This window comes from Calonectris borealis, chromosome 22 (assembly GCF_964195595.1).
Source record: "Calonectris borealis chromosome 22, bCalBor7.hap1.2, whole genome shotgun sequence".
In the NCBI taxonomy this organism is placed as follows: domain Eukaryota; kingdom Metazoa; phylum Chordata; class Aves; order Procellariiformes; family Procellariidae; genus Calonectris; species Calonectris borealis.
Genome location: NC_134333.1, coordinates 7,858,292 through 7,883,007, shown reverse-complemented (window position 1 = coordinate 7,883,007; position 24,716 = coordinate 7,858,292). Strand labels below are relative to the sequence as shown.

The following is a 24,716-nucleotide window of genomic DNA, read 5'->3' as shown; positions in this document are numbered from 1 at the left end:
CCCGCCATACCTCTACCAAACCTACAAGCAGACTCTACCTGCTACGGGTCCAGGCCTATATTCTGCCTCCAGACGGAGGCAGTTATGTGGGTTTAGGGAAAGGAAGCATCTATCCAAGAGAAAAGGGTGGGGCTGATCTATCTAACCCAGGAGCCTGGGAAGCTGTGGCATGGCTAGATAAAAAGAGGGGGAAAGGCATGAGGTGGCAAAGCAGCCCGGGCTTCATGCCAACCTCTCTGGAGAGGCGAGGTTGCGACAGCAGCAGACAGTTGGTCTCTCCCTGTGGCTATCGCAGCAGAGCAGCGCTCCTCATCTTCTTCCTGTATCTCTCTGCTCACAAGCCGGCTGTTTCTATTTGCATGTAATCAGGCAACAGATGGGAAACCAGACAGTGCCATCTTCCCGCTTCTAGAAAACCCTGCGGGGCGGGGGGAAGAGGTGGCGTATATTGCAATACTGCAGTTACTGAAGGAAAAGACAGAACGTACCTCCTGATGGAAGCAAAGATGAGACAAACCACAGCTTTGGTTATTAGATCTTAGTAAACAAACAAAATGCCACCCATCAAACTAATCATCCCTATCTCTTCTAGCAAAGAGTGCTGCGAGATCTCTGATAAGGTGGAAACTGGAGAACCCCAGTCACACAAGCAGCCACAATGATCTCTGCTCAGGACTGTCCCAAGGGTAGGGGAACATTCCAGAACAGCGGTAGTGTTAGGGGGCATTTCTGAGAGTTAACAGCACTCACCAGAAGACAGTTCAAGTATTTGTCTGTTCACTTAACCTTTCAACCTAAAATTTTTAAACTAAACAAGGGTCCTCAAGTGTCTGTTCTCCTAACAGTTCTTCCTATTCCAGCTCCCACTGCAGAAACAAGGTAAAACCATATCTAGCTGATCTTTGAAACCTTGCTGCTACTCTGTACACAGACATTCCTTCAAGTCAAAGACATTCTTCCTAAAAATATTTCCTTCCCAAGGTCCATAGTAGCTATTAGCAAAGAAACAGGAAATTGAATGTAAGAAAAAGAAATGGAGAGGGAACTACCAAAGCACAGGTGTTCAAAAGAGCATAAATCTGCAATGAAAAAATAGTTATAAATGCCAAATAGAGGAGTTTTGACCATATTCTTTTTTCACTGACGGACTGTTAGCTCAACTTTTTCTAGGAACCCTTCAGAGTCAATCCTTCCAACATAGAAATTCAAATTCACCTTTCAGTTTCTCTGCCACACTGTCTTTTTAAGGCACTGCGATTTGAACCCAATACCCACAGCTGGAACAAACTAAAAATATTCACTCCTCTGTGCTGTTTTGTTTTAGCATAAAGGAGGTGACACAGCTGTGCCTCTAATTGTTCCCACCATATCTCATGCTATAAATACAGCAAAGAATACTGCAAAAAAAAAAAAATTAAAGTGGTTCAGCACAACTAAGCTAAGCACCACTCCGTCTCAAGTCCAAGTTTTGCTTTCACCAAATGCTTCTCTCAAGGTTTAAAACCCCACATTTTGTTTTAATATGTAGGAAGAGACAAGAAAGCACCAGCTGTTACCTATCAAATGGGCTACAGCCATTCTAGCTCAGATGCATTGCACATATCAGCCAGCCAAGTTTGTTTCATTTGCAACAAGAACTGGCCTTTCTGTGTCCTTCCCCAACAAAGACACACACCATAGAGTAAGTGTTATAAAATTAAAGTTCCTACATTCCTGCAGGCTACGCTCTAGCCTACGCAATGCAGTCATCTCCCCGTAATTAAGGTTCCTAATGACGTGCTGCATAGTAGCAGAAGTAACACAATCTTTTACAATTGCTCAAGGGCTGCAGGACAAGGATCCAACTTCTCATCGTACTCTGCCTGCTCGTTTCCATTGCTTCTGCCACAGCAGTTTCTGTACCCTGCTCTCCTTGCACGGAAGGAGAGCTGACCTACCACACCACCAGTTAACTATTCTCAGTTTGCAGAGCCTCAGAAAGCCAGTCATTTCATCCCAATTAGCAAACACCACAAAGCTTCAGAATTATCAAATGCATCTCATGGCTACGGACTGACCTATTCAGTGTGTTCCAGAAAGTCACCTTCTAACACTACAGCACTGCCCAGTTCCTCAGTATTTACAGGCATGCAGGAGAATATTTTTGTGTAACAGGCCTGGCCTTTCCTTCCCCGTTGGACCCCTTGGAGTGCACCCAACTACACATCCCAGAACTGCTACCCACCGTTCTTCAGCTTTATGTCAGCGTCACTTGAGGAGGTGACAGGCAAATAGGAAACATGTAAGGCTGAACAGTTGCCACCGCAGTCCTGTCATTCTGGTCCAGCGCTCAAGTCCTAAATGAGATTATATTTCTGGCTGTTTGCTATGGGTAGGAGGGAGACAGAGCTTAGATTTAAAGTCCTGATCAGCTGAGCATGAACGTGGAAGATCAAAGGGTCATTCAGCATACACGCTAAGCTTTCCCTCATTGTCCTTGAACAAAATTCCTCTCACTCTAAACTGTGGAGTAAATGCCTGCCTGTCTGCCTCCCACTCTATCCCCAAGAGAGATGGCTGCATTTCACTACCGGACAGTTTCTGCACTCAAATGTTTTGAGATGAAAAGCTCTAAAGAGCAGCAAGATAAATAAAACTGCAGTTTATTAAAAGAGACTAACAGATTATTCACCAGACCAGCCAAGCTATTTCACAGTCTGGCCATGCTTGCAGTGAAAACAGTGGGAGTTTTGGGAACAGAGCACAAGCCCTGCTAAGAGTAAGGAGACATTATGAAACAGATCATTTTCACTAAGTCATGGAAAGGCAGGAAGCCTCTCCTAATAGTATGAATCATCAATATACCAGAAAGAAAGAGTGCACTTAAAAGTAATCACTGATGTCCAGCACTGCCAACATCATAATAGAGCATGTAAATGAATACAAGGAGACCAAGGAGAGCAAGTCAGTCAAGTACCGGCAAATCAATTCAAAACAGGCAAGGGACTCAAAACTATAGCCATAATAAAGCATGCCTCATACCTGCTGCTGCAACATCCTCCGCTGCTGCTTGGGTTCCTTCTACCCACTACAAGAGCCATCTGATCACCCCATTGCTGTGACCCTGCGGCTTCTCCTGCTGGAAAACAGACACAGCAGGGATGAAGTTTATTATATTCTTTGGGATCCTTTCATCATACACTTGCAGAAGTTTCGGTAAATGATTTCCAATTTTCTTTTAAAATTCTTAGTGCTGACGGCATTCAGAGCAATCCCCTGCTTTGTGCCAGGCTGTGCATCTATGCAGGAGCTGGCATTTGAAAGGTCAAAGTGACACACAAAGGTTGCCTGCAGCAGGACACAGCGCATCTAGGGGACACCAGGACTTGTGATCTATGCTGGTAGATCCCACTTATCTCATCCTAAGAGAAGATCTTGTTTCTCCTCCCATGCCCAACAACATGGATTCAGGAGTTAGCCAACATCAGAGATTTAGTAAGATTTCCCAGAATAATATCGGCTGCATTAGATGTAAAACATTCACCATTAAGGAATGACAGCTTGCTTAGGAGAATGTGTGTTAAAGGAAGCTTTATGTTTTTAGGATAGGCAAACCTGTGGTTTCTCAATTTGCACAGAAGAGTGTCAGCAATTAAAGCTCTAGTTCACCCATCAGCGACTGTCTGGCAAAGCATGGCAGCTCAGTCGCACAGACTACCTTTCTATTTCCCGAAACCAAATCAGATTAGAAAGTGTTTGAAACATGATATAGAAAAAAAGTTTACATAAAAGGTTGTATTTGGCACAAGAATATTATTCCCTCATAGATACAAGGCAGTCCCAAGACAAGCTCCCCAAGAAGTGCTGCTGAACTTTTCCAGAACATGGAACTTAAGAATTTGGAAGCACAGGTAAATAAAACTTTGTGGTAACAACTGGCACAATGTAATTAGGAAAAAATGCAGACGCTGAAGAAAATAACCTACTTGGCTCACCTCAGAGCTCAGCAAGCCAGAAGTTCATATGGGAAGAAACTTTTTTTTTTTGCCATGAATAATTACAAAAACAGGAGTTTCAAAGGAAATCAGCAGTTCCAGCTGGCACATAGACCTTATCCTAGGAACAGCCATTTTGCAGCAGCACACTTCTAATGGGACACAAGCCCCCAAAAGCAGTAACGTTGCTCACCCCAATCTTTACTTATCTGACAAATTTCTCCAAGACAATATGTTTTTTTCTAATTAGAGGTATAAAGGACACTGATCATATCACATAATACAAACTGGTGTAAGAGCTACTGCTCCCATCTTGTGATATGCTTCCTCCAGATATATCCTCCCATTCTCCATCCATTCTGTATTAGCAATTTGCATTCAATTTGGTGTTTCTTTGGCTCCTTCAGTTTTAAGGCACGGAGCTAATCGGTCTCCTAGGAAACTAAGGGAAAGATAACCCGCCTAAACAGAGGAGAAGCCAAATTGATGCATATTTGATATCAGGGTAAGTCAGACCATCCCAGCAATGGTGTTGCTCAGTGTACCAAACTGGCAGTAGTTTGTTGTTCTCAAAATCGTTTTGCCTAGCTCTGGTTCTTACTTCCACCTTGTCTTACTACAATCCTCTCTTACTCCTTGTCTTAAGGTTCCTTAGCTTCTTGACCTTTGGCTGAGCCTCCAAGTATACTTCACACTTTAGTTTGGGGTGACAGTTGGTTTCTCTGTTACCTGCCTTCTATTTTCACTCTGGATCTAAACAGTAGGCACATCCTAAATTATCCCTCTACCTCCACTACTGCAGGCAACTACCTGAGGCACAGAATATGGTGATTAGGGACCACTGTCTAATTAGTGGAGCAAGCAAACAAATTCTGTCTCTGCTATACTCACATATAACCTGTTCTTAATATCCCCAAAATTCTTACTACAATCAAGATATTCATGTCAGTTGGAAACTGAGCTACAAAGTCTGTGGCTAGTTGCCACAGTCAGTTTTCTGAAAAAGAACTGCCCACAGGATGGGCTCAGAAATGCCAAACAGGATAAAGTTTCGCCTTTACTTCCCACATCAATGTCATTTTTGGTGACAAATGTTTCTTACACCTGTGAAAGTTTGTGTCTTTGGGCTGAACAACATGAGCAGAGTTTTCCTTTAAGGAAGCATGCAGTGGACTTGATTGATTAGGAAGCAAGGCATTAACATCAGTGCCAGGCAGTTGGAGAGCACTGCCTAGACTGGAAGGAATGTATTAAAGGAGCAGATCACAAATCCAAAAGCAGACCAGAGAATCCAAAAAATAACCCGTTTTGGCAGGAACAGGACGAGGATGGCATAAAAATATCTGGCCTATTAATAGAGTTTAGTCCTGCCAGGGCAAAATGTACTTTATTGCAACTATTCAATAATTAGATTATACTATGAGACCCAGGGGAGGGTGGGAGGGAACCAGGAAGTGTGGCTATATTCAGCTGTAACTAAGTGAAAAACTTCTGCTTTCTACAAAACTCAGACTGAATCTTTTTTCCGTTACAATAAAAAAAAACCTAAAACCCAAGCCCAAAAAGAGATGTAGGCCAAACTGGATTGACCCTGCTCCTGATACCAGAAAACACAGGCTCCACTCAGATGTCTGCATGCCAGAGCCCCAGGGAAAGAGCAAGTGCATGGATTGTGTTCAAGTTTACTGAAGCACCCCTATCCATCTACAGCTAGTTGTGTTCTGCAAGACCTTCAGCTCAATGCATGGTACATGGCCACGGTTCTCTGTACAGGGGTTTCTGTTACTATTTATACTACAAGACAGTATCCATTCAAATCTAAGCCAGCTTCAAGCTTTAAAAAAATAAACACCCCCTCCAACCTGTTTGCTGAACTGTCTGCAGACACATCCTCTCAAAACTGGAGTTCTGATGTGCAACAGCTGATGAATTTTTTTTTTTAATGTGAAAGTAAAAAAATACTATGCCAATCTGCAAATAAATCCCACAGCCCAGACTAGCTTCAGCACCACGATTGTCTGAATTAAATACATTTGTTGCTCTTGGGTTTGCTTCTGAAATGTACCAAGACCCACTAGAGAGCTGGCTTCTTCAGCTATAAACACAAGTCAAGACTCAAAAATACGCAGGGCCGAGCTCGTTGCTAGCCCAGGTTCCACAGCAGATTTTCTACCACATTCAATTCTGTGCCTTGCACCTTCTACCTTTTGTATACACATATCTGCATTTAACCTGTTTGCACATCGCTGACTATACTTTGGCAAGAACCAAGTTCAAGCTTCTCAGCTAGTGACAGTCAGAATAACTTAGGCTCCAACCCCCACTCAGAGCCAGGCCAATGTAGATCAGGTTGCTCAGGCCCTGTCCAAAAATACAGCCAGCAAACAGCAGCTAGCCCTCAGTTATTCCATAGTAAAAGTGCCCTTGTGAGAGAGTGTGACCCACTCCCATACAGGTCTTTAAGACACATCAAATTGGATCAGGAATTCTTCAGGCTTTACGTGCTTGGGTCAAGAGGTTCTCTGATGCTGCTCCTATTGCCAGACCTACCACACCTAAACACCAAACATTTAAAAATATTAAGCTGGAACCCAAACAGAGGGAAGCCTCCTCTACTCACCTTGTGAAGACGTGAAAGTAAAAGCAGCAGCCAGCCTGGATCTTCATATCTGTATAAGTGCTCTGGATTTTTGCAGCAGTTTATCATTATCCTAGTCTTTCTGTAACTCTAGCCCCCAGAGCTGGACTGAGATGATACCTAAAAGCAAGTAAGATTAATTCAAGTATAGCACTTCAGATATTTTTATAGTGTATTTTCAATATATAGTGTTTCTCTCACTTGTTTTAAAACACGCTTAAGTAGGTAAAGTAGCCCTGCAGGAATGCATCCTAGCAAGTAACACACAAAGCAATTAAAGTGAGTGCTTTAACATTTATAAAGCACTTAGCAACTGAAAAACCTGAAGTACTTTACAAGCATTTCTTCTGCTTCATAACAATTCCTACATAAGCAAGCCTACTTTATATTATCACTAACATAAGTGATGGCTATATTAAGATCCTGCAGGCAGCTCCCTCAATGCCATGTCTCCAGAGCAAGTGGGAACCAAGGCAAGAGATTAGTTTTAAACCTAATTTCAACCTATTGATGCCTGTACCTGTTTATGGAGATTGGTTTTGGTGAAAATTCCCTTTTCATTGCCTATATTTTCTAAGATTCAGCAAGAGATACTTTTTTTTTTTTAAATACAACAGTGAATGTACCTAAGCCTAAGTTCCAAAGAGTTTTAGCGAGGCTGAAGGCCTAGAGAGATTTCAACAGATTCAGTGAGATCTTCAGGGCCAAGAGATTTCAGGTAGCTAACTCCCTGACGTCAGTGGCCATCTGGCACCTACATATATTCAATAACCGAGGATTTAAAAACCAAAAATCACTTTTGTGCGATTTAAAATGAAATTTCAAGTCATCAAGCACTTGCTAAACCTTCTTCTGGTATAGCATCAAGAAATTCCTAATTTCCTACTTGGAAAATTCTGACAGTTAAGAGACTGCAAGTCTGTCTCAAGAACCTTATTAAAGGGAGCTTAAACCCAGTGGAGATCCTTGTAAGCAGAAGCTACACCAGTTTTGCACCCTGAAGAAATTGCTCCCTCTCTTCCCAAGCCGATTCCCAATTTCGCTAGCTCGCTCAGGGTGAAGAAGTGGTTTCATGCACTGACATCTAGTGGTGATGCCAATATGGAAGGCACCTGTCGGCATACGCAGCCTCTCGAGTTCCACGTCCCTTTGTGTTTTTCCATAGAACAGACCTGCACTTTCAGCTCCAACAAATGCCAGGGCTGGAGCTTCTTCAGTACCGACCACTGGCACATGGCCAAGGACTGTTTGCATCCTTCACACACAAATTAATGAAAAAAATAGATTTTTATTTCTGCCAGAAGCCTCACAAGTTTGGGCTGGATTTTGAACTGAAGTGTAGTAGCAGTAAGTTAAATCCCTACAGTCTGTACTGCTGGTAGATACATACATACAGAAAAGTTCTTGCAAGCTCTGCTTTGGTCATAACACTATCTGATCGCTCTCTTCTGAGAGCTTGAGACAGCTTAGCAAATGTAAGGCCATCTCCCCTTCTCATTGCCCCCTTCCTCTACACACAGTGGATACTCCAGAGTTATGCATTACCATTTTAATTATCAGGAAATGATAAGACAGCATGGGGAACTGGATTCCTGGCTTCTGTTCAAGTACTGCCACCTCTAGGAAAGTTATTAAACACCACCCACTTCTGTTTGCTTTGTTTTTCCAATAACATCCTGTTGGTGGTGATAAGTCCTGCTAATATGCATTAACATAAACAACTTATTTCAGACATAAGCTTCAGTAACACCTAGAAGCTCTAATTAATATTTTGTTTATCTGATACAATTAAGCACTATAGCTCTCACATAATGCAGAGTTTTTGAAAGAGGAATCCTTTAGCTACCATCAACAGGCAACTATTTCAATGGGATGTAGTAATGTGCAACTTTTCACATGGTCACGGTATTCTTTAGTCTTTTTCATTCAAGCAAATCTGCAATTGAATTTGGATATTTGCAAGGTCCAAATATGTTATGTTAGAACCAGTCTTTAAGCTAATTGTCATTTTTCTACCACAGGCAGATTCCATTTAATGCAAGAAGAGATAAAAGATGAAGAATTTGCAATCTACAAGCTCTTTGAAATCTTTTTTTTATTGTTCCTAACTGCCTCACATTTCCATTAGAGCCCTTCATCAGTTTGCAACATTAGACACATTCACTCTTGTGAGGCCTGAGCTTCGTCTCACAGAAAATACATGGAAGACGAGCAACTACAAAGTGTTCAGAACAACTCCTCCCTTTTCTTTCCATTAAGGAATAGTGCACTACTTTGTTCCCATTCCTCTTGCCCTTTGAGGCGATGCTTTAGTTCACCCCAAATTTATCTTAAATTAAACATTTCAAGTCAGTCTAGTAACTTGAGAGGGTAATGTTTGTTAGCCTAGTACTAGATTTTGGCTCAACTGCAATTTGAAATTCTATCAAATTCCAGGCAGTCTTTTCTTTTTCTAATAAAGTAGGAAGAATTCATGCATTTGTGCAGCAGTGTTTCCTCCTGCAGCCACCTTTCAGCAGGTTGGCTAATTGGTTTACTGAAATAACCAGATTGACTAATGAGTTGTTCACGCACCCATAGTTTTCCTGGGCTTAACGTGTACAATTTTTAGATCAAATGTATGCTTATTTGCAATCAATACATACACTCGCACTTCACATACCACACATACTGCATCCCATTCCTCTCTGCTTGGGCAAAAGCAGAGGTATTTCATCTTGACTTCTTCAGAAGGTTTGCCTTTCAACATTTCACAGGAGATTGGATACACCTAGGAGAATAACAATTTGGAATGAGAGAAATGGTATTACTTGCATGACTAAGGATGACATGCACTCACGAGGATTATAGGATTAGGCCCTAAGAATTTCATAATCCCTAAAGATAACCATAGTTGGAAAGAAATCATGTGTTCGACTAAATACCCTTATTTTTCCCCAGGTCTCTACATAAAGCAATACATTGTTGCTCATAGTGTTATCACATTAACGTTACTGTTACGATTAACCAGCTATCAGCTTAATCACAACCAGGGAAACAGCTCCCGCACAGCCCTCGGCCTATGCAGGGGACCACACAGGGGTGAACTTGCTGCCTCTCTGCTCCAAGCCAGCCAGAGGCCCGAGTTAGCGAGAGCCACCTCCGGGGAACTACCAGGTGCCTCATCACCTCAGGGCAGAAACACCACCAGCTCACATTCGCCCGTAAGAGAACTACACAGGCAAAGCTTCACCAAAAAAATCCCCCCCAGACGGTATTTTGAGAGCGGAAAGATTAATTAACAACAGCCTTTCCGAATGAGAGCCCAAAGCAGCACAGCCCTGCGAGGCCCGCCCAGGCCCGCTAGGCCCCTGCGACGGCCCGCCCCGGGCCGGCCCAGCGCGGAGCCAGGGCCCGGGAAAGGCCTCTCCCTCCAGCAGGCCACACGCAGGGCAGGCGGCGGCACCCCCCTCAGCAGGAGGGGGGCCGGCAGCCGGAGGCGCGGCGCTCCCCGCCTCCGCCTCAAGAGCAACGGGGACTCACCGCCTTCCTCCACCCAATCACTCCATGGACCCGGCGGCGCGCCTCTGCCCGGCCCCAAGATGGCCCCAGCGGGAGGGCTCAGGCTGCCCGAACCCAACATGGCTCCCTGGGGAAAAACACCCGCTCCGGTCCCCGGGCGTCGCTGGGAGCCCGCTGACTTCACACCCGGATCCAAGATGGCCGCCACGCCAGACCCCGCTAAGAGCCCTCAGCCCGAACCCAAGATGGCCGCCCGTAGCTTCACTATCAGCAGCGCCGCCGGGATACCTGTCCGAATCCAAGATGGCAGCCCCCGCTGGCGTGAGGCTGGCTCGGGGTCACGTGACGGGGGGGTGTGGACCGTGTCCCGGCGGAAGCGTGAGGGACCGAGCAGGGAACAGGGACTGGCGGCGGCGGGAGCGGGCTGGCGCCGCCGGAGCAGACGTGCCGCAGGACGGGAGACACGGCTGTCACCACGGAGCCCGCCAGCGCTAACACGGCGGCGACCGCCGCTTCGCGGGCCGGGGGCGCCGGGGACCAGCCAACCTCGCTGCCCCCGCCCCCGCCGAGGATGCCGCGCAGGAAGGTGAGCGCGGCCGGGGAACTGGGGAGGCGCCCGGCGAGGGAACCGGCGAGCTCAGGCCGCAGCTTTCCCCCCTTCCCCACCCCCTCCGCTACCTCTCACGGGCACAAAACCGAGGGGAAAATAGCGGCCTTCAGCCCCCAGCGCCCGCCCCGCTCTCTCCCTGAGTGGCTCCCGCCCGGGCACGCTGGGCGCTGATTGGCCGTCTTGCTCGTCACTCATCGCCCCCAACGGTTACCGTTTCCCCTCCCCCGCGCCTGCAGCGCGGTCCGCCTCTTCGCTTTTCCTATTGGGCAGGTAGTTGAAGAACTGGTCACGTATTGGTCGGACTGCTGTGCCGGGCTGGGCGCTGATTGGCTTCCGCGGCTGCCCATCTACGCCCCCAACGGTCACCTCCCCGCGCGTGCCTTGTTTCTCCCTCTCTCCCTTCCCCCATCCCACCCCGCCCCCCTGGGTTGATGTTTCTGTGGGAGCGAGGCTTGCACTGATAGGCTGACGGCTGCCGTCAGTCACGCGCGGCGGCCACGCCTTTTTGCTCTCCAAGCTGACATTGGCGGGCTCTCCTTTTCGGCCACTCCCACTCGCGTTGTGATTGGCCGGGACCGGCGAGTCTCCGCTGGGCGCAAAACAAAGCGGCGCGGGGGCCGCGCTCGCGCCACCGTGCGCGCGGGACCTCGGCAGCCGCCCCCGCCCTTTTCCTCAGGCGGGCGCCGGCACCTGCCTCGGCCTCGTCACCGTCCCCTCAGGGCCGGCGGCAGCTCGGGGGTACCTCCGCCCCCTCTCCGCGGGTCCGGCCGCCCTGACCAGACCTACGGACGCCCCCATACCCTGGCTGTCCAGTCAGGGCTGCCGGGCAGGGGAGGGATCATCGGAGGCCTGGTGGCTGCCCGCCAAATCCTGAGGCCTCCTTCCCTCAGAGAGCCGCCCAATCCACTGCGTGGTGCGGGGGGCCGCTCCGGTGGTCCCAAGACGAGGTGAATACAACTGCATTCGCAGCCTCTTTTGGCCTAGCTCCTTCGCTGAGAGCCTTCGTTTTCTCTGCCTTGCTTCCACCGGGGAGCCCTGAGGCTGGTCTGAATTGCTGAGTGGTGAAGAGTCAGTTTGGCCGTTGCTGGAGCCCATCTGTTTTCTCCACCACCTGCTCCCGTGGTGCCCTGTGCTTTGCTGGGCTGCCTCTGCTGTTTTGAGCAGGCAGATGGTGTGGGAGCGCTGTTGGCTTGGCAGGGTGAACCGAGAATGGTCAGCTCAGGGCATATCCTGTCCAGCCTTGAAACTTCATTTACCTTTTGCTTTAAATAAAACTGGGTGCTACTGTGATCTTTCGTAGTGGATCACTTTGCAGAAACTTTTTACTATTGAAGGCACTGTCTGATGCTGCATATTTTTTAAACTAGATATCTTCTCCTGAGTAATACACTTGATATTTTTTAGTTTGCATATGTCATTGTGTCAGCTTGAATTTATCTGTCTAGCATCAAATATTTTCTCTCTTTTTTTTTATAGTATAAATACGATATGCAAGTTTAAGTGCTCCTGTGCTAATGTATGGCTCTGTGGTGTTGCAGAGGAATGCGGGCAGTAGCTCAGATGGAACAGAAGACTCTGATTTCTCTACCGATCCTGAGCATACGGACAGCTCTGAAAGCGATGGCACATCACGACGATCCGCCCGTGTGACCCGTTCCTCAGCCAGACTCAGTCAAAGCTCTCAAGGTAAATGCTTTATTTTCTTAAACAATGAAAAGAAAAGCAGCCTCTTAAGCAACAAGAGGCTCAAGGTACTCCATATTCCTGACCTTTAGAACTTCAGTGTGTGGAGTTTATACCTAAATAAAAATACTTAACATTTTTCATTGGCTATTGATGTACCACAGCAAAAAGCAGTCCTTTTATGTGCATATTGCACAAATGAGGTAATATAATCTAAAGATTACACCAGTGGTGGAAGTCAAAACTTGCATATCCTCTGTTCAAAAAGTAAAGTTGTCTACTTGTTAAAGAAAGTAGGAATCAAACACCGTGATTCTGCTGCCAGCTTTGCCTAATTTTTGTGAGAACTCTAAAAATTTGCTTTCTGTCTAGACAGTTATATTGGTATCGGAGCCAAGCTAGAGAAAGTTGGTTTTGTTTTCTTTGTTTGTTTGTTTGGGATTTTCTGTACTGCAAGGGAAGATGTATTTTCATGACTTGCTGATGCTGACCCTACCCTACAATAAATGTAATCAACATATTGCCAGTTATTTTGTATGCTTCTAGATTGTAAGAGGAAACATTGAATGTGTCCACCTCCTCATTTTTAGTGTTAGCGTAGTCATTTCTTGGCTGTTAGTTAATAAGCTGCCATCTGGCATCAAGGGGAGGAAAAGACAGTAGATAATAACTTCTTTCAGTTCATGTATACACTTTGATAAAGAATCTGTTTTGCGACAAATTTTATTGCAGGTAAGAAATACACGTGCAAGATCATCTGGTAATTAGGTCTTAAAGACAAGAGGAAAAAAGGTGGTTTGGATGTGTATGGGATGCCTGTGATACTCCTCGGTTATGAAAGCATTATTTTCATGCAAAATAGTTGTTTTATAGTCTTATGAACAGTATAGGATCACAAAACCACACACAGATATAGCTCCACACCAGAAGCAGTCTTGCTATTCCGAAGGGTTTTCTAAACACTGATAATTCTTATCTAAACTAACGGTTCTTTAGCTTTCCAAATGGGAGCTGGTTTGTAATTACTAGTTAATTAAGTAATTAAGTCCAGAGAAAGCTGATCTAATTCCAGATTCCTCAGTGTTGGTAAAAGTGTCAGAAGATTTAAGCTTAGAAGAACAGAGCGTATCTTTGTGATGACGTGCAGCGGTGAGCGGTAGGACAGAACTCGGTGTTCATACCCAGCTATCAGATGTTGGTATTACAGACTTCAGAGCACGTGTGAGGCAAGTCTCTGACTTACAGTGGTTATTGTGGGTGTAATTATGGTGTTTCTATGGAATTAGATTCCAGCCCAGTTCGTAATCCGCCATCGTTTGGAGCAGAAGAGCCTGTCTATTCTACGAGGAGGGTAACCCGCAGCCAACAGCAGCCTACTCCTGTGACTCCAAAGAAATACCCGCTCCGGCAGACTCGCTCATCTGGGTCAGAGACTGAGCAAGTGGTTGACTTTTCTGATAGAGGTACGTGAGGTGCGGTGAGGTGTTGAAAGTTTGCCAAATGCTGTTGGAAAGAGTATGTGACTCCATTCTCTCAGGGCACAGTATAATGTCCTGAGGATAGAGAGTTTGAGACAGCTGTCTGGTGTTGCTTTACATATTTTTTTGAAAGCTTTCTTTCAGGCAAATTTGTAACATCTTGATCCTTATTCAGACACTAAAAATGCAGCGGACCACGATGAGTCTCCACCTCGTACCCCCACCGGGAATGCCCCTTCCTCAGAGTCTGATATTGATATCTCCAGTCCAAATGTATCCCATGATGAGAGCATTGCCAAGGACATGTCCATGAAGGATTCTGGAAGTGACCTGTCTCACCGCCCTAAGCGCCGCCGCTTCCATGAAAGCTACAATTTCAACATGAAATGTCCCACTCCTGGTTGTAACTCTTTAGGTAATTTCAGCTCCAGGATTAATCTGTTGGTTTTTGCCTTCCTGCTGTGATATTCAAAGTCCCGCTCAGTTGAGTTATACATCTCAACAATATGCACTTAATTAGGACCAGAAGTATTATTGAGAAGTGGGTATAGAGAAGGGATATGAAGCATATCTGCAGGTATATTCTTCCTGGAGGTGTTTTCTGGCTAGGAGCGTTTGGGGGATGATAGGGTAAAGGACAAGTTAGGAGTATGAGCACAAGCGTGGGAGAAAAATGCAGAGTCTTGCAGGTAGGGTACTGGTCTCTGCCAGAAGCAGGTTTTCGGAAACTAATTATTGCAGACCTCTAATATACCTGGTTGCTGGCATGGAGTGCAGCTTTTGAGTTAGCATGAAAAAGATTTTCCTTCTTTGTTCTTAAAGCTTGTGCCATGAACATGAAGTGTCCTCCTTCTGTCACACTGGTAATAAACTGAGCAAGCTCCTTGAGAAGCTCATATGAGGTATCTGCCCATCTAGGATACTTTTTAAACCTCTTTATGATCATATGTTAAAAGTGGGGTTTTTTCCTGATCCTTCGCAGGACACCTGACTGGAAAACATGAGCGACACTTCTCCATATCGGGATGCCCACTATATCATAATCTCTCAGCAGATGAGTGCAAGGTAGAGGAGTCTTCTGTTTTTATCTTCCTTATGGCCAAGACCTATCATTTGTGAGCAGAAAATAGAGTTAACGTGTTTCAGCTGATGTCTTTAGCTATAAGACAGCAGCATTTGTTTGTCAAATCATCTGTGAATTACAGTTCAGAAAATTCACCTAAATGAGAAATGGAAAAGATTAAGGCTTTGATAGGCGTTTGCCGTTGCATTGACAGATGAGTTTTGGCTTCCAGGTGCGAGCACAGAGCCGGGATAAGCAAATTGAGGAGAGAATGCTGGCCCATCGGCAGGATGACAACAACAGGCACGCCACCAGACACCAGGTAGACATAATGGAGTGGCTGCTCAGTTAAAAGTGGAAAAACCTCAGCTTGTGGTTTCCAGCAACAATGATTTTAACTCGATCTCCCTTCTTCACTTCTCGGATAAGCTATTGTGCTGAGTCCTGACACTCCCCATTTGTCATCTCCAATTTGTTTCAGCAAGGGCAATTCATTGTATCCCTTAAATGAGAGAAGCAGCTAGTGAGAGCAGAGAGGTTGGCATTGGTCAGTAATACTACAAAGGAGGCTGGAGCTGTTCTCAGGATGATCTTTTCTGTGTGCTTTGATGTGCAGGACAAGAGAATTCCTGCAGAACTGTAAACTACAAATTTACTCTGACTAAACAGAAAAGAATAAAACCAGGGGAATTACATTTTTCAGCTCATGAGTCTTGGACTTGAGTCAAGATGACTTAATGAGTCAGCTCTGAGCTTGTCCACGTGATTAAGCAGTGTATAAGGAGTGCACGCTGTCTTGTGGGACTGAGGTACAATGGTGAAGGCAAGCTGCGGTTGGAAGAAAAATTTCCTATTTTACATACCTGTGTGGTACCTGCAGTGCCCTCTTATTAGCACAGGATTTGGTTCAGAGGCAACAAACATCATAAAATGAAAGCCAGGACAGAGGTCCTTTAGAGTGGGAAGGTGAAGAAAAATGTTTGAAGTAGATGAAGCCTAGTGAAGGTTTCCACCTCTGGTTTCTTTCAGGCACCAACAGAGAGACAGCTGCGATACAAAGAGAAAGTAGCTGAGCTCAGGAAAAAGAGGAACTCAGGACTAAGCAAGGAGCAAAAAGAAAAATACATGGTAAAAGCGGTAATTTTATTCTTTCATTCCCTCTGTCTGGAATGAGACCACTAAGCGGGAGTTTGGCCTTCCCAGTCATCCTGCCACATTCTCAGCTAAAAAAGCTGCAAGATCCAACAGCTTAGTAGCAGCAAGGCAGCGAAACCTCCTGTTATTTTATTGTTCTAGGAGCACAGACAAACCTACGGCAATACTAGGGAACCTCTACTTGAAAACCTGACGAGCGAGTATGACCTTGAGCTTTTCCGAAGAGCACAAGCACGGGCATCTGAAGACCTGGTGAGACTTCTAACTCATAATATATCTCATAGCAAATATCTTTGTTAGAAACGTGAGTGCATTCTGGGTTTGTTGTACCTGTGCAGGTAGAATCAGAGTTTGTAAGAAGAGCAGCTACAGCCCAACCAAGTCAGCAACATTACACTAAGGATAACATTTAAGTGCGAGTTATTCGGAGGGTTTGCTGAAAGTACAGCTGGAGCTAAGCATTTGCAGTCATGAATGCTGCAGTGCCTGCAAGAGGAATAATTAGTAACAGTCCCATTTAATAGCTGTTTGTTTTCAGTGAAAGAATGGACAGTTTCACCTGCTGAAAGAATGGCTAAGGAGTGATAATAACAAAAGACAAAAGCCATCTTGACAGTAGCCGGTGACTGGGAATGGAGTTCAAAACCTTATATTGCTGAGGCTTCTGTAGGTGCTTTCCAAAGCTGCCTTCCAGCTCCAGAGATGAACCAAGAGATACTTCGATGCTTACCAGTGACAACTGCATCTGGGATATCTAAGGCAGAACACTAGGCTGTATCCTCTCCCTGCAGATTAGGAAAGAAGCATGAAGTGGCAAGGAGCTTATATTGCTTTCATGGCAGAAAGAGTATGATCCTAGTGTTAGCACACTGCTAAGTGCTGATTCACAAGACATTTCCTGATGAAAGGAACAGTCAGTAACAGTCCTGCTTGTGGACAGGGCTCAGGCTGAGTTTGATTGAGGAGAGGTCTGTAGGAAGGGTCATGAGACGTGGTCACACTGAAAGATGAATTTAGAAGACTTGAGGTAAATTATTTCCTTGAGGGAAATAAATAGGGCCCTCTTCCGCTCTACCTACTTTTAAGTTTTTTTTCAAATAATCATCTATTTTTTTAATTCATAGGAAAAGTTGCGGCTCCAGGGCCAGATCACAGAAGGCAGCAATATGATTAAAACAATTGCTTTTGGCCGTTATGAGCTGGATACCTGGTATCATTCTCCCTACCCAGAGGAGTATGCTCGTCTGGGACGTCTCTACATGTGTGAGTTCTGTCTCAAATATATGAAGAGCCAGACAATACTGCGCAGACACATGGTAAGGGGTAGGGCAGAGCTGATTCCTGAGTTTTAAATCTGATGTCAGCATGTAAACATTTTAAAACATTACGGTTGTTAGCTCAGTTGCTCGCTTTAGGAGATGAGAAGACTGCATGTTTCCTGGTACATCCAGTAGCTGTTGTAACCTTTTCCGCCCATAAAACAGTAGTGTCACCCTAACTTTGTTTTCCTGTCATAGGCAAAATGTGTTTGGAAACATCCACCGGGCGATGAAATCTACCGCAAAGGCTCCATTTCGGTGTTTGAAGTGGATGGGAAAAAGAACAAGGTAGCTAACTGCCATCATTAGGCCAGTCTTAAGTGTGGAGTCTGTCTTTCAAATGTGCCGCGCACTGCTTTTCCTGTAGAGATACAGGATGCAAATGGCCCTTTCTCCCTCTAGAGTCTGACCTGTCCATTCTTGCAATTCTGGCAGTAGTTTTGTCTGCGTTTTCTTTGTGGTTATTCCTCAGCCCTGTTGTGCTCCAGCAGTTCCATCTGTTGTCTCATACTGTGCTTGGAGATGTGTGTCAAGATCCCTTTCTGAAAGTTAGTGGGGAGATTTCTGTGCTTGGTCTCAGCAGATTGCTACTGCCCATCTCCCATTCACTCTGAATACTCAGTCAAATTTGGGTTAGAGTGGGAAGCAGCCTAATGTTATTGAGGGTGATCTCCTTAACCCTGAATTGAAGGGTGGAACATGAATCTGCAACTGCAGATTCAGTGCTAGGTAGTAGCACCATGCTTGTGCCCTGTCTCTAGTTGTGTCCAGTCTTGAAGGCTTCAGAGGAAAGAACAAAGAAACAATTTCAAAAGCTAAATTCTGCACTGCCGGAAGCTGGGAGGAGTCTTTTCTAGTTACCAGAGATAATCTTGAAGCACGGGATTAATACAATACAGTGCAAGCAAGCAGAGATCCAACCTTCTGGTCCCCTTCAATGAGGATGTGATGTTTTGGGCATTTAGAGATTGATATCGCAAACGTCAGTTCCTACCCTTAGGAGGCTAGGCTTATCAAGTTTCATCAAAATGGAATTGTTTCCTGGCCCAGCTGCTCTGTTTGAAAGACTGTACGTAATTTCTTAGATGATTCAGAATTTTCTTGTCATTTCCCATGCATGCCTGTTTTTGTCCACTCTTGGGATGTTCCACTGTTATAAACAGGTGTATCCTATTCTCCTTTTGCTTCTAGATCTACTGTCAAAACCTGTGTCTGCTGGCAAAACTTTTCTTGGACCATAAAACACTGTATTATGATGTTGAACCCTTCCTCTTCTATGTCATGACAGAAGCTGACAACACTGGCTGTCACCTGATAGGATATTTCTCCAAGGTTAGTTGAAAATACATAATATACGCATTACTACCTCACTAGAATGAGATTTAGGACACCAATTATCAGTGCTGAATCTCCCCTCCAAGTTTTTGCAGTCTCAGGATTTGTTGCTTTTAGGAGTAGGTAAAGTTCCAAACCTGATCTGCATGAATTGTTCTTACTGTTTGCTGCAGGGATTGCAGGTGCTTTGCTGTAAGCATCTTTCCTCATCACTAGCCAAATCAGCTCAAATGAACTATTGTTGCTAGAAAGCATAGTGGTGTCTTAAATGTAGGTAAAAGTAATGATACAAAAAAGTAAAGAAATGTAGAGAAAAGTACATTAAAATAAGTCACCATGATTTTTTTTTTTTAATAAACTACTTGAAGGAATAAAAATTCTTAGGTGGAGAAGCTGAAACATAACTCAAGTAACTTAAGCAGATCCCACTGGCCAAGTAAGTCACTGGCCATGCTTAGAGTAGGAGCCAGTTTTCTCAACTGTTTTCTCAGACATGTTGCCTACCTAAAAATAGCCAATCTGTTTGTTTAACCTCTGCTACACATTGGTGAAATACATTTCCTGTTCTTACTTCAATACAGAAAAAGTGATTACCCTTCCGGACATGGTGATATCATGCAATGCAGTTATCAGTTTAGATATTTCAGTCAGTGAAATTCTATATGTAGGAGAATACTCTCCCAAATAAAGTGCAGGAAATTATATTCCTTAAATCACTTGAGTTAAAACTGAATAAATATCTAAAAAAAAAACTGCTCTAAAGAAAAATCTGCATTGATCTGAGGATAAGTGTGTCCGAGTCTCTTCTTTGTCTGAACATTTCAATATACACCATGTGCTTATAATGCTGCTGTTATGTTGCTTTCTTGTTGCATGTAAACCTGGTAGATGACAGAGGTGGTAGTGAGAGTGTTACTGGCTCCTTCTCAGGTACGACTCCATGGCCAGCCGTCCTAGGCTTAAAATTTGCACCAAACTCCCAATTGAGTGGCTAATGAAGTAAGACACTGAGCCAGGCTGGTAGCTGAAGGATGATCGTGTTACTTGTTGTTAGGCAGGTTTTTCTGCTGTTGCTCCTTTCACCTTGTATTGTATCAGTTGCACAGGCTTGTTCAGTCTGTTGGGATTATGATATACCCATTGTTTGTACAGATCTAGACCTGTTAATCTATGCTTTCTGTTCTTGTTTTTAGGAGAAGAATTCTTTTCTCAACTACAATGTTTCATGTATCCTGACAATGCCTCAATATATGAGGCAAGGTTATGGCAAAATGCTCATTGACTTCAGTAAGTAGAGAGAGAGAGATTCTGGAAACATATTCTGTCCAACATGACAATTTCACCAAGAAATCTAACATATCTATGGTGGTGGTTGAGCAGTTTTCATTATAGCTGATTTCTGCATGTGCTAAAGAGGGTAACAGTAAGGAGGGAGTAGTTTAGGAAGGATAAATAGGTTTTCTTTCCTTTACAGGCTATTTGCTTTCTAAAGTAGAAGAAAAAGTTGGCTCTCCGGAACGCCCTCTGTCTGATTTAGGTCTCATCAGTTACCGCAGTTACTGGAAGGAAGTTCTCCTTCGTTACCTGCATAATTTCCAAGGAAAAGAGATCTCTATAAAAGGTATGTTTTCAAGCTAAATAAGCTTGTAGTGAATTGGTTCAGGAACATACCTATGCACCTCATTCACTCCTTTTCCTCAAATATTGAGGCAGATCATGCTTGACTCATATGAATGAGTGTTTGTGTAGCAGCACAGTTAGTGGAATATTCCTGTAGTTGGGTATGGCTCCTTTCCAGTCCTGCCACCATTAAAGATAAGCCAGCTTGCAGAGTTTTGAAAGTATGTACTGGCGCCTTCTTTTAAAAAATACATTTTTTTTAAAAAGATTCAGCAAATAACTTTATCCGTCTGTAGATTAGAATGTTAATTTTAAAAAGAAAAATGGCTCCACTGAGAGGCTTTTAAATGCTTTGGAAAAATACTAAGACTATTTGGACTTCTTTTTAGTAGCATTTTTATGTTTATGGCACCTAGTAGTATGCAGCATTTTGTAGAGATATCAAGGTAGTTCTGAAGAAGCGGCTACATCTTCTTTCAGAGCATTACACCTTACTAACTTGGATCCTAAAATTAGTATCACTAAATCATTGTGATGTCTAGGCTGTCTTTCAGTGAGCTGGGCAGTTTCTGTACAGCTCTGCATGGCTTGCATCCCTTGCCTGTGGTTCTTCAAGCTATTTGCGATCAGTCAGCCCTCAAGAGTGAAATGAGCAAAGGCAAGTTGTGTAGCAGCGCTACAGATAACGAGGGTGGTGAAAGGGTACAAGTCATGCAGCAACAGTAGTACTGCATGTGCCTTCTTTAATATCTGTAACGCATTTTGTGTATATCACTTCAAAAGGAGTTGCATAAAAGTTGTAGGTGAAAACTAACAATTATAGGCTATTGAGGAGGAATTTGTTTCTATTCTAACATCAACTGATACTGGTTTGCAGAAATCAGCCAGGAGACTGCAGTAAACCCTGTCGACATTGTTAGCACATTGCAGGCGCTTCAGATGCTCAAGTACTGGAAGGGAAAACACCTGGTCCTAAAAAGACAGGTAAGATTTGTGATGGCTATTTCTGCATTTTTGTTTCCTCATATTTAGCTGTTAGATTCATATGAACTTGCTGAAATCAGTATTTCCTTTGCATTGTGCTGGGTTTTCCAGCCTTGTCATTCTAGTCGGGAGCACTGTAATTTTCAAATGCAGTAACTGATAAAATACGACATAGGCATCCAACCTGATTCTTCAGTAGTGTAGAAATACGCTGTATTGACCTTCCTTTTCTGATGTGTGGAATAACGCTGCTCATTGCAAGCGGCTTTTTAGGGGAGCAACAGATCAACATTCCCATCATGCTCCTCATCATGCCTGCCCTTTATTGGGCAAATGGATGACATAGAAGTGAACTGAATTAACGGAATCCTGAATGAGTCCTGTTTGTATCCTCATCAGATATAAGACAAGTGGTTTATAAATCCCCAAATGTGACAGCTTCTCTCTCTTGTTTTCCCCTCCCTGAGACTTCACTCTGTAGCTAAAAGTAGCCTTATCAGTGTGATTGGAAGGGCTTCTAGAGAGCACTGTGGAGGAAATGTTATTTTTGTCATGCTAAGCAGTTAGTAGGCTAGTCATCTCCAGATCTGTGGACTTAGATGTGTGGTGTTGTACCATGGATAATTCTCCATCGTGGATCATTTGTTTTAACCTGCCCTTTCATGCTCTTTTCCTTAGGATCTGATTGATGAATGGATAGCCAAAGAGGCAAAAAGATCCAACAGCAATAAGATAATGGATCCCAGCTGTTTGAAATGGACCCCTCCTAAGGGAACTTAACTGTCTATCACTCCTGAAGCCAGTGAACCCCAGCAGTAGGAAGTACCCTAGGGATCTCTGTTGTATCTGTTGCTGTTGTGATTGGCTGGTACAGTACCCTCCCAAAAGATCAGTTCCCCTTGGTACTGTTCTGGCCCAGATCTTTTGTGCACACCACAGACGCTAGTTCTGAGGAACTTTATGTTTCGGCCTCAATGAGGTTGCAAGGATTGGATCTGTATAGGACCCAAACGAAGCTCCTAGCAGCACTGGCCCAAGGAGTTCTGATATCTGGTACTGTACCTGTCCAGTCACTGGTCTTACCCTCATGTTCTTATTCCGATGAGGTTGTGTTGTGTCCTATAATCTGGTTGTTTCTTCCTTCAGGTTCCTTGCGTTCTAAGTAATGGAGATAACTTCTGTGGCTTTTGAACAAGGTCTAATAATGCTTGTTTGGGGAAAGTCTGGTTTTCCAACAAGCTGCCGTTACACTGACTTCAGCATTTTTATCTAGTCCTGTCTGATGGACTGTTCCATTCCATGTATCAAATAGTTTTAGTAAGATAACATGCCACCTCTTTCAGCAGTGTTTTCCATATAATATAGCAGGTCTTCACATAGTTAATATTGTACAGTCAGAAACTTGCATATCTTGTAACTGAGTGGTGTGATTGTTAGTGTTACCCTGGAGGAGTCAAGGCTAAGTGTGTGAGAACATCACGGTCTGAGATGTTTCACTGAGTTGCTCTTGGTATATGCTCCTGGAGCTACTATAGTACCACGTCTGTTGGAGAGACCTCTTTGATTATAAGTTACTGGTTTTGCCTGTTTATCTCTTGGAGTTAGTGGGTTCCTTTACACAGAAACAGCCTGTTCAGTATATTTCACTGGAGATATTTTTCCCAGAGCGGTCTTCCTTGAATTGTAGGTCTCTTTGTATTGGAGAGGATTTTTTTTCTCTAGACTGAAGAAATAAAAACTTTAGACAGATTTTTGCTAGCCTTGTCCAAACAGCCACAGAAACTCTACAATGCAAATATCGTCAGTTGTTGGATTGCCTACAGTGTACGTTCTGTGCATCAGTGGCAGCTCCAGTTAGCTGTGTGGATGGTTTGCTTCTCCGACAGTGCATTCCTGTTTGTCCCTGTAAAACAAAAAAGCTTTTACTTCCTCTCTTCCATCAGCACCACTGGAAGAAACTATCGTACAATGGCTTTCAAGTATAACCACTGTCCTTGTGCCACAAGTTACCTATATGGCTCCAGTGTGATTAAAAGGGGGGACAATCTTGGGGTAGACGATGGCAGCATCGTATAGTGCCGATTTCATTTAAACCTTCCAATGCTTCCATACTGAATGGTGTCTGAAATGAAGCACTTGCAATGTACCAGTAGGTAGGAGCCGTCTCCTGTTAACCACTGACCCATCCTAATGTGGAAAAGTTCTCTATTGCTCTTCTGATGGTTGTCTGCCTTTCTCTGCCTCCTTAAAAAAAGAAAAAGAAAAAAGATCATCAGTACATGGTGTATACCTTGTGGGCATTACTGAATTTTGCTGTCTCATGCCCTTTGCTCCTGTATTGTAACTAACTACAGATACTCACGGAACTATCCAACAAAGTAGATCTCTTGTGGAGTAGGGAAGAAGGCCATTCTTGTGCAGAAGCTAAACCCTGTTCCCATGATGTGGTAGAATGTGCTATTCTTGTATCTACTTCTCAATAAAGCATGTTCTCTGCTCAAGTTTGTGCCTTCTTTTTATTTTTTCAGTCAGATGCTATTCTGCATCTCCAGTTAAGTAAAGCTGCTGCTTTATGTTGCAAGGGACTAATTTTGAACCTGTCTTTGTGCCTGGTGTATTAAGGATTGTGACTAGAGCGACCTTTAGGTTGAACCTTTCGGAAATAGCCTGTATTGTGTATTCACTCTAGAACTTCCTGTGCACAGGAGGCTACCATGAGGAATATATGCATGTTGCCAGATACTGGCAACTTAAGTATGTGATGCAGAACTGGGATAGCATCTGTCAACCTGAAGTTCATTGAAGAAGGAAGGAGTTATCCCAGAAGTGATGGCCCTAGATTTTTAGCCTTTCCTTCTGTGTTTCCATGACCAGACCTTCTTGCTTCTTGTACTGTGAGAGGACTTGGGGCAGTGAAGTCTCTGATCTTCAAAAAACAGTGTTTGAAGTTCAGCACATCTCTCAAACATTTTGAGTCTTTGATATAATCTCTGATATAAAACGGTTAATTACACAACTGCTCCAGCTCCCTCCAGAGATCCTGCTTTTCTACATAACTCTATGGGATTTCAAAGAGAGTAGGGAATGTTTTTGGACTCTGGGCTCTAAGCTGCAGAGGGGCCAGGGTGCTTTTAATAGTAAGGCTGACATGTCAGTGATTGTGGCCTGGGACTTGAAACGCTCAGCTTACGAAGAAAGAGAGCAAACTAATTGAGATGGAATACCTTAGTAGTCTTGATCAAAATCAAGAACACTTCCCTGAACCATGATGTTTGTTTACTCAAGTCACATCAAGGCTCTTCCTAATTCTGTCTGGTTTTCCTTAATAAGACAGTTTTTTAAGCATTTGATTTGGG

At 44.1% G+C, this 24,716-nt stretch overlaps 2 protein-coding genes across 10 annotated transcripts in view; one reads left to right on the top strand and one right to left on the bottom strand.

The window, feature by feature from the left end:
- Positions 1-10,491, bottom strand: part of FAM117A (family with sequence similarity 117 member A) — a 33,629-nt gene extending 23,138 nt beyond the window's left edge. For 2 of the 6 annotated variants that reach the window (XM_075171432.1, XM_075171435.1), the window contains exons 1-4: positions 10,135-10,365; positions 9,275-9,382; positions 6,595-6,732; positions 3,022-3,118 (exon numbers count right to left, since the gene is read on the bottom strand). The gene's annotated coding sequence lies outside the window, so the exon portion shown is untranslated. Of the gene's footprint in view, positions 1-3,021; positions 3,119-6,594; positions 6,733-9,274; positions 9,383-10,134; positions 10,372-10,401 lie in introns of those variants that run through there. The other 4 variants (XM_075171433.1, XM_075171437.1, XM_075171436.1 and 1 more) reach the window with 4 other exon arrangements.
- On the top strand, positions 10,487-23,861 carry KAT7 (lysine acetyltransferase 7). 4 transcript variants are annotated; one of them, XM_075171422.1, is made up of 16 exons: positions 10,614-10,699; positions 11,614-11,670; positions 12,262-12,409; positions 13,693-13,869; positions 14,060-14,299; positions 14,867-14,949; positions 15,180-15,269; positions 15,977-16,075; positions 16,244-16,354; positions 17,227-17,418; positions 17,620-17,709; positions 18,613-18,753; positions 19,950-20,043; positions 20,231-20,377; positions 21,254-21,360; positions 22,039-23,861. In XM_075171422.1, the coding sequence occupies exons 1-16, from the start codon at positions 10,685-10,687 to the stop codon at positions 22,138-22,140; spliced, it is 1,893 nt and encodes a 630-aa protein (XP_075027523.1). In that variant the 5' UTR covers positions 10,614-10,684; the 3' UTR covers positions 22,141-23,861. The 4 variants fall into 4 exon arrangements, with proteins under 4 accessions (XP_075027524.1, XP_075027525.1, XP_075027523.1 ...); XM_075171425.1 differs by lacking the exon at positions 22,039-23,861 and adding an exon at positions 20,919-21,034 and having other exon boundaries at positions 21,254-21,342; XM_075171423.1 differs by lacking the exon at positions 11,614-11,670 and having other exon boundaries at positions 10,487-10,699; positions 12,200-12,409.
- The last annotated feature ends 855 nt before the right edge of the window (positions 23,862-24,716 follow it).